Source organism: Malurus melanocephalus, unplaced genomic scaffold (genome assembly GCF_030028575.1).
Source record: "Malurus melanocephalus ecotype Western Australia unplaced genomic scaffold, MMel_1.1 scaffold_560, whole genome shotgun sequence".
In the NCBI taxonomy this organism is placed as follows: domain Eukaryota; kingdom Metazoa; phylum Chordata; class Aves; order Passeriformes; family Maluridae; genus Malurus; species Malurus melanocephalus.
In genome coordinates, this window is record NW_026623792.1 from 28,096 (window position 1) to 41,815 (window position 13,720).

The 13,720-nt window shown below is 47.7% G+C and overlaps 1 protein-coding gene across 1 annotated transcript in view; it reads right to left on the minus strand.

Moving 5' to 3' along the window:
* EDA (ectodysplasin A) overlaps positions 1-13,720 on the minus strand; it is a gene marked incomplete at its 5' end in the record, with an annotated part of 59,827 nt that overhangs the window by 5,174 nt on the left and 40,933 nt on the right. Inside the window, 4 exons of the mRNA XM_057382262.1 lie at positions 659-710; positions 813-847; positions 1,599-1,778; positions 4,899-4,928. Coding sequence (XP_057238245.1) covers positions 659-710; positions 813-847; positions 1,599-1,778; positions 4,899-4,928 — 297 coding nt within the window. The remainder of the gene's footprint in view (positions 1-658; positions 711-812; positions 848-1,598; positions 1,779-4,898; positions 4,929-13,720) is intronic.

The window sequence follows — 13,720 nt, forward strand, 5'->3', positions numbered from 1 at the left end:
GGGGACTCAGGGAGGGGACAATCCAGCTCCTCTCCAGCACAGCCAGAGCAGGGAGGAAGGAGGTGATGAATGAACCCCAGATGCTGGCAGGGTAGCAGGAACTTGAGGAGAGTTTGGATGGGGRTGTGGGAAGGAGGAGGAGAGCAAGGAGCTGCCTGTGGATGGGAAGTGGCTCAGCAGGATCTGGGATTAAAGGCTGTTGGTGGGGGCACAGATGCTCAGGGATCCCAGGAAGAGCTGGTGGCTGGACACCTCCGTGTCCTCACAGCACTATGCCTTCCCTGCCTTAAATTCCTGGGAAACTGGAGGAAAACRGGCAAACAGGGACGAGACAGGACAAGGATCCACTGAGGGCTTAAAACAGAACTGGGGGCAGGGAAAGACCTGGTCATGGAGGGGCTGGGGAGGCACAAGATGTACCTGGAGATCTGGGAGAAGGGAGATTTAGGGGGACAGAATTCTTGGGATGTGCAGGACAGGGGTAATCTGGGAGATAAACAGGAGCTCAGGGGCAATGGGGATGGTGACTCCACATAAGAGTCTTCTCTGCAGGGCAGGGATGATTGGGAGCTGTGTCATGGGATGGACTGGGACCCAGGAATTCTGTGGGTGCAGGAGGGGCTCTTCCCAGCACCCACCAATAKCAAGAGATCCTTACCATTCTTCACTTGGATTGCTGAGCCTTGCCCTTGGAGATGGACCACAGCTGGCTGAAGGGAGAGCACAGGGATGGAGGATTAGTGGGAAGCACCACGCCAGTCCACAAAAACACCCCMCTAAAACTGGGTTTTTCCCTGKAAAGTTCAACCCACCTGGATGTCTCTGGAACCGGCCTTGTCTGTGGCACCTGCAACAGGCAATTTCATATCATTGAAGAGGAAGGTTGAGTGAAAAATCCCATAAATCAAACTTCTTTTATCCCAAAATAAACTGCAAACCCCCATATAAATCACTTAACTTACCCCATAATAACCATTAAAGCCCCATAAAAATAAAACYTTTCCTGCCCCATAATCACCATTAAATCTCTGTTCTAACAGAAGAGGTATAGGGTGCAGATAATATTAAAATATATTAAATACTAAAAATATTAAAAATATATAAAGAAAAATGTTAATCCTACATTTCCCTATTTTATTCCTGGCACTTCTGTCCAACCATCAAAATTCKCCATTATTCAACACATTCTGCTAGAAGGAAAAATTGCCCAACCCAATCYCTGATCCACAGTGGGAATAAAACCTCCTGGCTTTTAGGATGCCAGGTTTCCCTCTGCGGTCACTCACTGCAACTCCCTTCTCTGGGAGCCAAATCCTAATTAGGGAGGAGATGCCTATGGGGCTGAGGGGCTCCTGCTGCTCCTGGCCTCTGCTCGGGCCATTTAGAGCCACGGAATCCCAGAAATCYGGGATGGTTTGGGATGGAAGGGATCTTAAAGCCCAGAACACCTTCCATAAGTTGCTGCAAGCCCTGTCCAGCATGGCCCTGGACACCTGAGTCCTGCTCCAGGACATTGTGCCATGGGATGTGGACACTGATGGGATCCCCGGTGTTCCTGCCTGGCCAGCTCGGAGCAGAGGGCACCCATGGGTCCTTACCTGAGGGGCCCTGCACTCCTGGGGGTCCCTGAGGGCCTGGTGGGCCGGGGGGGCCGGGTGGTCCCATGACGGTGGTGCCTGGAATCCCAGGAATGCCGGGAATGCCGGGGGGACCCTGCGGCCCGGGTGGCCCTGGTGGCCCTTGGGGACCGTTGGGCCCGGGAGGACCAGCCTTTTTACCTGCAAAACACAAGGACAGGTGTGACCTGGGTTATAGGGTGGGCTTGGAGCCGCAGGAGATGGGAGATTGGGGGTGGGTCACTCCTGGCTGCAGGCAGGGACAAGAAGGAGCCTCAGGACAGCCTGGGTGGGTGTCCCATGGCTCCACACCACGAGGACAATGGGGTCACCACCCTGCAGGCTCCTTCCTGCTGGGATTTACATTTAAATGAGACACAGGGGCTCTCCAGGGCCTCTCAGGGGACGGAGGCTCAGGGCGCCTCTTCCCAGAGCTCCGGTCACTCTGCTCTCAGCACGGGGTCAGTCCTCAAATCTCACACCCTGGAGTTGGTCACATCCCTACGGACCCAGCACGATCTCAGGATGCTCCCCGAGCCCATTCCAATGCACCCAGCCATGGCTGCAGGGTTAAAGTCCAGAGGAACCACTCCACAGTTACTCACTTTCCTGGGTTTTGATGGAAAACAGGGATAATCTTTCCTACCTGTTGTGCATTAGGATCAGGAGATGATCCCCATGGCTTCATCTCCTCCAGAGGGCAGTTCAGAGCTGAGCTCCAACTCCTCTCCAGMATTGCTGGAGGAGCCCCTGTGCTGCTCGTGCCTCGAAGTAATTCAATATTTTGGGTTTTGGATGGAGGGAGGGGCTCAGGAAGGAGCAACCCCATTTAGGGGATGGAAGCACTTGAGAATTGTCACAATCATGGAATCCCAGAGTGGTTTGGGTTGGAAGGGACCTTAAAGCCCATCCAGTCCCACCCCCTGCCATGGGCAGGGACACCTTTCCCTACCCCAGGTTGCTCCAAGCCCTGTCCARCCTGGCCTTGGACATTTCCAGGGATGGGGCAGCCACAGATTTCCTGGACAACCTGTGCCAGTATTTTACCACCCTCATGATAAAAACCCTCCCTACCACGATCCTCAAACAGCTGACATGTCCCAAGGCAGAGAAATGGCACAACCACACCAGGAATRACTGTGAACACACACACAGTGGGCTGAAACAAGGTTTGCAGGGAGAGCTTGGCCCCTGCTCTCCKGATTTTCCATGCTCCTGACAAAAATTATGTTCTTTTGATGTAGTTTTTAAAATGCCACTTTGGAAYGGCTTTTCTGCCAAGGAGCATAAACGGAGCAAAAGCGCTTCAATTGCTGCCAYGAGGTCCCCAGTAGGACAGAATTAAAGTCATTTTTAGATGACAGCAGCAATTGGGATATGAAATTATGGTTGTTGGAATAGTTTCTGAGTACATTTATGTACTTGTTTCTCTACTAATATCCATCTTTGTAACAGACAGAAGGGTAAGAAAAAATCCATCTGTTTTAGCACAGGAGTGGGAATCACTGGATGGCCACTAGCCAGGAGCAAGGACACAAGGACATCAGGGTGGGACAACTGTGGGCACAATTTAAATATGCAGGAAATGAAGTTAAATGTGCAGAAAATGAAGTTAAATGTGCAGAAAATGAAGCAGGGGTTGTTTTGAGTAAAGTGAGTGAAATGACACCGGTGTCCTACAAAAAGTGGGAAGAGGCTTCATGGGACAAAGCTCCAGAGAGATATTTCTGTCCAGATCAGCAGCCACGACTTCCAATCCAGCCTTTCTCTAATCGAGCACTGCTCCTCCTCCTCGGGATGATGCTGTGCTTTGGAATGATCACCTTGAACCACACCCACTGCTCCTAAATCACATCAAACCCTCTCACAGACACCCCTCCCATCCAGGCCATCCCCAGGGAGGATTGCAGGCAGGGAGTCAGCAATGCTGCTGCTGTCACTCCAGGCTTCCCTTCCCAAAAGGGCTGCACATYACAGCTGCTTTAACTCATCTGCCTCCAAAATCTGCTCTGCTACTCAGGGAGCTGCTGCCTGAGCAGTGACACCACCGCTCATCCCAGCGATGTTCTGTGCGTTCCCATCCTTCAAGGCATTTCAGCCACTTCTCTGCACTAATAAACCTCATGAGGCAAAAAAAAAATATTCAATTTATTGTCTGATAGCTCTCTTATCAGGTCTTCCAGGAGGGTTCCAGCACCCAAATGCCAGCCTGCCAAATCTCCCGTGTCCATACCCATGGGCTCCAAAATTCAGAGCAGGCAAAAGCAGGGAGTTCTCCAGAATCCTCGCTCATCAAACAATGAACTGGGACTCCAAAGAGAATTAAATGTGACAATACCATAAAATTARGCTATTTTATACAGCTGTATGCAATCCAGCTCCACGAGATCCCCCTGCCCCTCTGGAATTGCTCTGGAGGCTGCAGCCATCAGTTGTTATTTGTTGGGCTCAYTTGAACGTGGGTTGAGCTTTGTGAGGAAAAACTTCTCCGACATAAAATTTTATGCTGCTTCTCAGAGTAAACACAAATGAAGTTGCTAAGTGTGGCCTGTTCCAACCTCTCAGCTGTGGCTCTGGAGTTTGAATCCAAGGATTAAAGCCATTTGATGTRCTATTACAGTAGCACAGACAGGGAAAACTCAGCTGTTCAGATCCTTGGATTCGTTCAAGCTCCTGGTAGGAAATGTGGGATCCTAAGCATGGGATAACCCTGGAACCACAACTGTGGGACCATAAGTGTTCCCAGCAGTCCTAYAGAAAYAAGGATGGCATCAGRAACCCTGTAGCAGTCCTACAGAAACAAGGATGGCATCAGGAACCCCTCAGACAGGGTTACCTGAATAACACAAATCCCAACAATCCACTGCAAACTGCCTGAGGAACAACATCAAATCCCCAGAAGCCCTGAGGGCTGAGCAACACTCAGAAGGGGCTCATAAAATGATAATTCTGAGGYTAACACAAGGAAAATTGGGATGCAAAGCTGAGTTTGGTGGGTCTGAAGGAGAATCCAAGCTGCAGGTTGGCAGGATTGGGATGAAAGCCAAGGCTGGCAAACAGCAACAGCTCCTGTATTTGGTACTGACTCAGTCCAAATCTTCAGTTAGACAATCTTCAGGATTACTTCTGTACGACAATTAACTTCCTTCAGTGTTTAAGGAAGATTGTGGGTGCTATTCCAGCCTTTCCTGGAGAGGGAAGCTGCTGCTGGTTTCTCCTTCGTGTTGGCCAAAGAGAACTCACAAAACACAGAACTCAAACTCAATTAGAACTCAAACTTACCCTTTTTCTTGTTTTTCACTGAACTTGGACCTACAAAGGGAAAAAAAAGGAAGAAAATTAGTGAAATTCATGTATCTTTTAACTGGAGAAAATCCCCACGGCCATTTAATTTTCCAAGTGGACAATTATGTATGCAGCAGCACAGGAATGGTCTCAGCTGAGAACAGGAACCCAAATTTCAGAGCATCACAGAGTGGTTGGGGTTGGAAGGGACCTTTCAAGATGATCTGGTCCAACCCCCTGCTGACTCCTTGTGAGCAAAATTGTTTAAAAATAAGAATAAAACACTAAAAAACCACAAAAGCAAAGAATTATTCTGAACTGGCTGTTTGAAACAATGGGAACCCAAACCTCCAGAGCATGGAGAGAAAATATTTACAGTGAAGCTGAGAAATGACAGGACTTTGTGAGCAGAGGCTGAAGTGTGAAACATGTTCCATTGCTTCCCCAAGAATTCACCATGGATAGGAATGAACAACAAAAATCCTCAAACAGTCCYGCGCTGTTTATCAGGGAAATCCCTCTAAAACCTGGGGTTTGCCACATCAATGACTGAAATCACCTTTAGCTGATATAAAATTATAACCAACTGAAGGGAATGAGGTTGTTTTGAGTCTGAGGGGGTGGGGAAAGGTAAATTCCCAAGAGAAAAGCCGTTTCTCCATGGATAGTTAGAGGAAAGATAGGAAAAGGACCGGAGAAATACCCATCGACCTTACTGATGTCTTTCCAACAGAAACATTGATTTTCCTACATTGTGCTCTTGGGTCATGGGAAAATGATAGTATTATCTACAAAAGGCTTTATCTATAGAAGACACTATCTATCAGCAATGGTATCTATGATTTTAGGGAGAAATTCTTCCCTTCTCTGAGGCCCTGGCACAGGGTGCCCAGAGAAGCTGTGGCTACCCCATTCCTGGAAGTGTCCAAGGCCAGGCTGGATGGGGCTTGGAGCAGCCTGGGATAGTGGAAGGTGTCCCTGCTCATGGGGATGAATGACCTTTAAGGTCCTTCCAAGCCAAGCCATTCTATGATTCTATTATCTAAATTATAATTTCTCCTAATTCACTATTTTAAATTTTTTTGGTGGTATTTTTTAATAATATTCACAGGTTGGACAACACATGGGTTCCTAATGACCCCCTCCCCGTATGCCATTAGCACGCCACACCAGAGTGCAAAACATTTTAGACTGGACAACCAGGCTCCTGATTTTGCATTTCTGAGCCCCACCAGTCCTCACTTTAGTCACCAGCCAGTAAACAACACTTGAATAGAAAAAAAAAAATCCCATTTAAAGATCGCAGCCCATCCCAACCCAGCGAGACGCGAGCGGCTGTGCCTCGGCAGCCCTCGGAGTCACGAGAGTTTATTTCATGTTCCATAGATCCCACCATTAGCACCAGAACCAGAGTGAAAGTACAAATAGCTGTGGCCAGCCAGACACATTTGGGCTGGCTGGATCCAATTAGCTTCAAAGATGACTGGGAGGAATGAGAACCACATGGGATGTCAATGTTCGCAGTCTATATTACAACACACGCATCTGTTCCAGGCACGGCAGAGAGAGATGTTATGGATCTGCAAGTGGAGCTTTCGACAGACACAGAAATATTCCTGACATGAGGGGGAAAAAAAAACAGGATTATTAAGCTTGGGAGCTTCTGAGTCTCTCTGGGGTTTGCATCTGTTTGCCTCCCGAGAGCAGGGGGGGATCGTTTAATTGGAGAGCAGAGCTGAAGCTTCTGATACAGCAGAATTTCTCTCGGTTTTGCTCAAAATAGGGAGTTCATGAGCTATTGCTCCATTCAGGATAAAATGGTAATAAATGACYGAGGCTAAGCTGAGGGCCACCTGAATTTCAGATCAATATTCTGCTCAGAATTAAAGATGCTGAGGCACAAGGTTTGAAAACTTGGCTTGATGGATGTTGCCCCAACACTGATGGGCAAAGGAGAAAAATGGTAATTAAAAAAACCTTTCTGCCAGCTTCTTCAGAGGCCACAAACCAATATTCAAACATTAAACTTATTTAAATATTTTTAAATACTTGTTTAAATATTTAAGCTTGTTAAATGAGAGGGTTGAACACACAAATAGTATCATTAAATATAATGGATGTCCCATCCTGGGAAGYGTCYAAGGCCAGGATGGACAGGGCCTGGAGCAACCTGGGATAGGGAAAAGTGTTCCTATCCATGGCAGGGGAATGAGGTGATCTTTAAGATCCTTTCCACCCAAACCATTCTGGGATTCCATGAGATATTTGACCCACTGGTTACCTCTTAACTGATGGTTAAATACTTGTAAGTTATGCAAACTTGAGTCTGTCCCAGCCTCTTCTCCCACGCTGCCAATCCCAACTCCCAGTCCCATTCCTCCAGTGGAGAGGCCCCAGGACTCAGAGCCTGTTACCCAACCCATGTTTATTTACTGGAGCTTCATGTAGGCCTTGATTTCAAGGACAGCCTAAGAGAAAACCCTGTTTTTTTCCACTCCAACATGCCGATCACAGGCACATTCACTGTGTTCTTGCACTGTACAGGAGTATAAAAACCCAAATTACAGGGTGTCTTCTGCTGCTCCGAGGTTCACAGACCTGCCACCTTCATGCAGAAGGAAACTGGTTTGATTTGAAGAATTTTTGACTGATCAGTGTCTCCCATCCCTGATTTCAGGGCCTTTGCCATGCTGCAGTTGAGGATTCATTTGAGTCACAGTTATTCTTCTCAACTTCTGTCCTTCCCACTAATCCCACCTCTCCCACCGCCCTTTCACAGTCTGCTCTCCTTTGAGGTCAAACCAGGCCCAGACATTGGGAAGTCCATTCCCTTCTACTTTTCCTGTCTTTCAGCTGGAATTAAATTTGTTTAAACTCTATTCTGTCCTTCAAGGAGTTGTCAGCTCTGCTCATCCCCTCGGTTTTGGGGGAGGGAAGTTGGCCAGAACTGTTAATACATAAAAGGATTGGGAGAGCAGGACAGGCTGGATGGCTTTGAAGGATAATAAGCAAGGAATGAGATTCAGTCATACAAAATATACAGTCCCATAAAATATAAATACATGGGAAATAATAAAGTGTTCTGGTGGATGCTGGAGGACAACACCTGCACRTGCTCAGCTGCTGCTGCTCAGCCAGGCAAGGCAGAAACACAGTCCTAAACTGGGAATACTTCTGGAAAACATGGGGAAATCCTGCTGCCAACTCAGTGAAGGGGTGTATAAATTCTGGGAGCAGTGAAGTCATGGCCATTTGATACAGAAAGAATTGAAATGAGAAAAGTTCCACAGAAAGCCTCCAGGCAAGGGCAAGAAGTGGGCAAGTGAGGTCACCTTGGTGGCCACCAACACTGGGAAAAGGGCAGGAGCACCACTGGGAAAGAAAGAGAAGACCTGCAGGGCTCCAAGGACAGTGCTGGCACATCCAAATTACTCCCTAAGACCATTAAATTGGGGCTGAGAAGGCTCCCTAGGAGGAGCACAGGTCTGGAGGGGATCTTSTGGCTCAGAGTGAGCCCTCCTGTGTCACAGATTATGGCTGGAAAGTCTTTCCAAAGTCCATCAGTCCCTTTGGAATGTTATTTTGGGATTATTTTTGCCTAATCACTGAATCTATCACTACCCAGCGCTGAAGCTGCTGCTGGCCTGACTTGAAACATTGCAGGTACCTGATCTACTCCTACCACTGACATTTCCTCTCCCTGGATTTCCTGTAGGAAAAGCCCCTGTCTCTGCTGCAGTAACTTGGGCCAGGTGAATTCCTCGTCACAGGACGGGATTCTCCCAGGAAAGGCTGTGAGCAGCAGAACTCAACTCCTCCAAAAGCTGATTTTCCACATCTGCTGGGAAAATAAAAGGGGAGGATAACAGAAAAGAAGGGAATGTCAAGCCAGCAGGAGAGAAAAGTATAAGCAGGAAAGATGTCTCTGTATGATGACAAAGACCCCAAACAGAGCCACCCCAGAATCCCACAGAGCCTCCACAAGTGGAAGGCTCCAAACCATTCCAAATCRCTCCAAACAATTCCAAGTCCCTTCYAGCAGAAGCACTTYGGGTTCAGATGCAAACATCTCACTTGGAGCTGAGGAAAGCATTTGCAGGGGATGAGTTTTTGGTGTGCAAACCAAAGCCAGCAGYAGAAGACATCTCCCCATGCTTCAGGGAGCAGGTTCCAACCCCAGCTCCTGCAGCCCTACCATGTGCTGGAACACATCCAAGGCCTTCAGAAAAATCCCAGATGGTGATGCAACTCAAGGATATTACATGTGACATGTTTGCTCTTAGCAAGATTAATAGAGTTGACTTTGCCCCCCCTCCAATCTCTCTTTCTGCACGCTACACACTGCTATGATTTACTATAAATACAGAAATATCCCAAACTTCTTTRGGACATCTGCTGATATAAATAGGATATTAAAAAACCCCTGCCTTCCCTTATTAGCTGTGTGTGTGGATTAACAAGAAATAGTTTAAATTCCTGCCAAACAGTTCCAACTGGTTTTATGGACGGGAACAGATCTTTGCAATTACGCTGATTTTATATCAAACCTATAAAGGGTTGACCACTACAGGAATCAGTCAAATAAAGGATACACCTAAGGAGGTGCTGAACGTGCTGGAATTCCCACTTGCCAAGAGCAGGACAAAGCCATGGAATGCCACAGCCATGTTTTAGCAGCATCCTTTGATTGAGGATATGACTCCAAGAGATGTCTGCAAGGTGTTCATCCAGTCTGGGAAAGGTACATGGAGCAGCCATCATCTGTATCCATCCATCCATCCATCCATCCATCCATCCATCCATCCATCCATCCATCCATCCATCCATCCATCCGTCCATCCATCCTTTGTAGGCTGTGCCAACCTGTTTTCAGCATTTGTTGGGAATTACTGATCTTTCTCCTGTTTCCTAGCACTGAGTTCCTATGGAATAGCCTCAATTTTCTTACTTAAGTGTGACTCTGCTTTGGGGACATGTAAGACCAGCTAATTCAACTGGGGCTCCAGTGTTTCCATCTCCTCTCAGTCCTGGGAGATGAGAGGATGGAGGTACTGAGGAATTATCCCCATCCCAGGTTAGTAATTAGAGACAAAATCCTGGTGATTAATGAGATGCCGGCATCATCCAGGAACACCGCATCACTTCTCACTCCTTCATAAAATAAACATAAAATCATTAAGTCACAGAATCATGGAATGAGTTGGGCTGGAAAGGACCTTAAATCCCATCCAGTCCCACCCCYTKSCMMKGGSMRGGRMMMCYYCMAMYWWYCCMAGSYKSYYCMARSCCYWKCCMAMCYKGSCYTKGRMMMYTYCMSRGRWKGRGSMRSCMMMRSYTTYCYKGRRAAWYCMWTYCMRSCCYTYMWYMMCCYYMMMRGGRARRAWTYCYWYCMWWWKKYCMAMCYWAAWTTYCWYYYYTTYSRKYYKSMMCCMWTTYYYCYTKKKSYKKYMMYWMMRKTYCCKRWKRRGRRKYCCYYYYYKSCYTYCYTKSMRRKYCCYTYMARSMMYKGRRGKKGKKGRRKYCCCKKYCCYKGRRGSSKYCMRGGRAWKSCYKGRMSKKGSMCYYMRKKSYYYKGGSYKGKKRMMARGKKGGGRWYMRKYMMMRSYTKGRWTKGRWKRWYYTKGRRGGSYTTTYCMAMMYYMRRMYTTKGGATAAATCCTACCCATCAACCAASCCCTCCATCCCTATTTGACCAATACTAAAGGTGGAAAGAGCAGCTCAGGTGTTCCTTGAGATTCCAGGCAATGATGAAACTCCTGCCATTGGGATGTTGCTTTTCCCAATGAAAAAGAAACCTCCAGAACTCRGCTGTTGCCTTTCCAGCACTGGGGCAGCGACATTCACTTCATTCCCATGGGTAGAAGAAATGTAAAGCTTTCCAAATATTTGTAAGTGTGGGGTTATTAATGCCAGATTCTGGTGGATTGGGGAAAGAGGGATGTTAGCTCCCAACACATGCCTAATCTAGAGCATGTGGTTTCGGGGGAGGTTTGGAACCAATATGTTTTCAACATATTTTCAGGAAATTTGGTCTATCCAGATGAAAGCTTCTTGGACCCTACAGAACTATCAGTCAGTGATACAAACACCGAAACAAGAGGAATATTTTCCCTTTTCCCTGAAAAAGAAAGTGTTTCTTCACCAACTCCAGACAGAAAGAAAYAGGACTTGAAGAGCATCTTTGGGATTATTATTCCAGAATATTTAGAAAATATGATAAATGAGAGACCTAGGAAAACATCCCAGAAGTAAAACACATCCTGTGCTATTCCAAAATTCTGGCATGTCTTCCCAGGATGGTTTTCTGATGAGGAAAGGAGATCTTCTGCTGAGTGTGGAGGAAAGGTGCTGCCCACACTTACCAGGTCAGAGGTGTGAACTAGAACTAATTTCAATAAACCTGAATACAGGGAATATGTTTTGTRAGAGAATGGGGAGGGAATTCATGGCACAAAGTGGAGGGGGAGGATGGAACAGCACTGTGTGATGTGTGAGTCCATAGGGCAGAGCCCAGGGCATCCCAGCTTTCCTGAGCCACCACTGCTGCTTCTCTCCCTGCTTTTGTTTCAATCTTGTTTAAATCTCAAAATTCACATGTGAACAGCCACCCTGAATGGTCTTTGTGTGGTTACATCTTAAATCGAGATGCTCCACAACAGCACCCCAACAAAGCAGCACTCCCCCCCTGTCCTTCATCAGTGGGATCTTGGTCCCACACTGTCCCCAGAGTCACCAGAGGGCCACCCCACGCTGCTCCACCTGCCAACACAAGCCCTGAAGTTGAGGAGTTTAGCTTTGTGCTGCCCTATCCCATTGTGGAGCAAGAGGCTGCTGAGTCCCCAGAAATGACTYGAGGACAGTGACATTTGTGACCTCCCAGCCCTGTGCTGGACTGAACTGCCCCAGCCCAAAGCCAGTCTCCTCCAGCCTGCGAGATCAAGGACACTTTGCAGCTCATTTTGGACTCTTCTGAGACAATCCCATGGCTCCAGCCAATTTTTGAGGCAATTCTTCATCTCTTTGATGGACTTTTCATGAGTCTCCAGGGGAAGTTGCCCACACTGAGGTCAATCCTGGAGCTGCTTGGCCACAGGGTGTGAGAGGAGCTCGTGCCCCGACACCAAGGGCTGGCAATCATCTCTCATGTGGTGGCTCAGGGATGAGAGTGGCCTTTGCTGCCTCCCCACTCCTCTCCTCGCATTCCACCAAAGGACAAACCTCCACCCATGTGTCATCCAGATGAGCAGATGCTGCTGCAGGAGCTCCATGGATCAGTAGCCTGCTCCCTCCCCATTCCTCTGATCCCAAACACCAGCCCCCAGCTCAAGCTCATCGGGCTGAAAACAAATGGAGAGAAGTCACAGCTCATCCCTGGAATCCCTGGAGTGACACGAGATGCCTGAGAGCCACAATCTCTCTTCTCAAACAGCTTCAGACCACGTAAGATCTCATCAGGAACAGGATTTTTTTTTTTTGCTGTTGAGAAAGTTTTTTTTCTCCTGCCAGTACTCAGAGATTTTTGCTTGGTTTGATAAAACACAGGACCCCTCAGGGAATAATTTGGTGAAACTCCTAAGGACAGTTAAACTCAAATTTACAGATAATACCAGTCGTGGCAGTAGGTTGAGTTGTAGTTTATCTTGATCTTTAATCATATTAAAGGGAAAAAATCCAGTTACTGTCACCTCTATCACAGCACTGGTCCCATTTAGGGGSAGAGGGCTCAATCCAGTCACCTCCTGGGTCTCTCTCTACCCTTCAACCTCAACTCTGCTGTCCAAGAGCCAGAGCTCTGCTGAAAACMCCTCCTCACTTCCTCGAGCAAGGCAGARTGTYCCTGCTCACTGCAAGGGGAATTTCCATGGCTTTATGGGATGCAAGGAACAATCAAAGTGATTTATCTCCTCCATCCCATCCAGACTCACTTCAGGATCGGTGGCAAGGCACCAGAACACACTGCTGGTACTAGAAGGCTCTGAAAAACCAGCTCCAGTCTCTGAGTAGGTGCAAGAACACCACAGCACAAATGTGGTCACGAGCAAAGACAAATTCCTGCTCCCAATTAACTCCAGAGCCACTGTTGCTGGCAAAATCCTCTCGTACTGCCTCCTCAAAAACACAAAAAGCCAATCAAACAGAAATCCCGCCCTCCTCAGCTCCACTCCCACATCTTCGGTCCCAGCCAAGTTCCTGGGGTTCACACCAGAACCTGTGGCCATCATATTTCATTTTCCACCCTCTGGCTGGCTCTGGAAGGAGGATGTGATGTGCCTTTTGYTTCCCTTCAGGCATTTCGGTTGGATTCCAAGCGCCGAGCTGACAAATAACATTCCCAGTTTTAATTCGAGGATCCCAAGGCTTTTTCTGGCTGATTTTCTATCCACCACTGCTCCCTCTCGCTTCCTTTATCAATCCCACATATTTAAATCCAACAATTCGAAGCGTAGCATTACAGCTGTGTTTTTATTTTGTTTGTTTTATTCGGTTGTTGCCTAACACAAAACACTCTGACATTTTCAGTCACATCCCACTAAGATAAACAACGAACATATGTCATGAATTCCAGCAGAAATGATTCCCAAGTGGGGCAGCAGCAAGGTTTGAAGAGGGAGTACGAGAGGCTCTCCTGAATTGTTTGCTGGATGCTCAAAATGAGCTCTTCCCGTGGTTATCCACAAGGAATCGAGGGCAGGTGGAAGGAAATCTCTCTGACTGCCTCATCCCTGCAGAACTTGACRTGTTTTTCCTCCTCCCATCCGTAATCCTACCTAATTGGATGGAAAATCTCCACGGCCCTGAGAAGCTGCCTGAGAACTGGT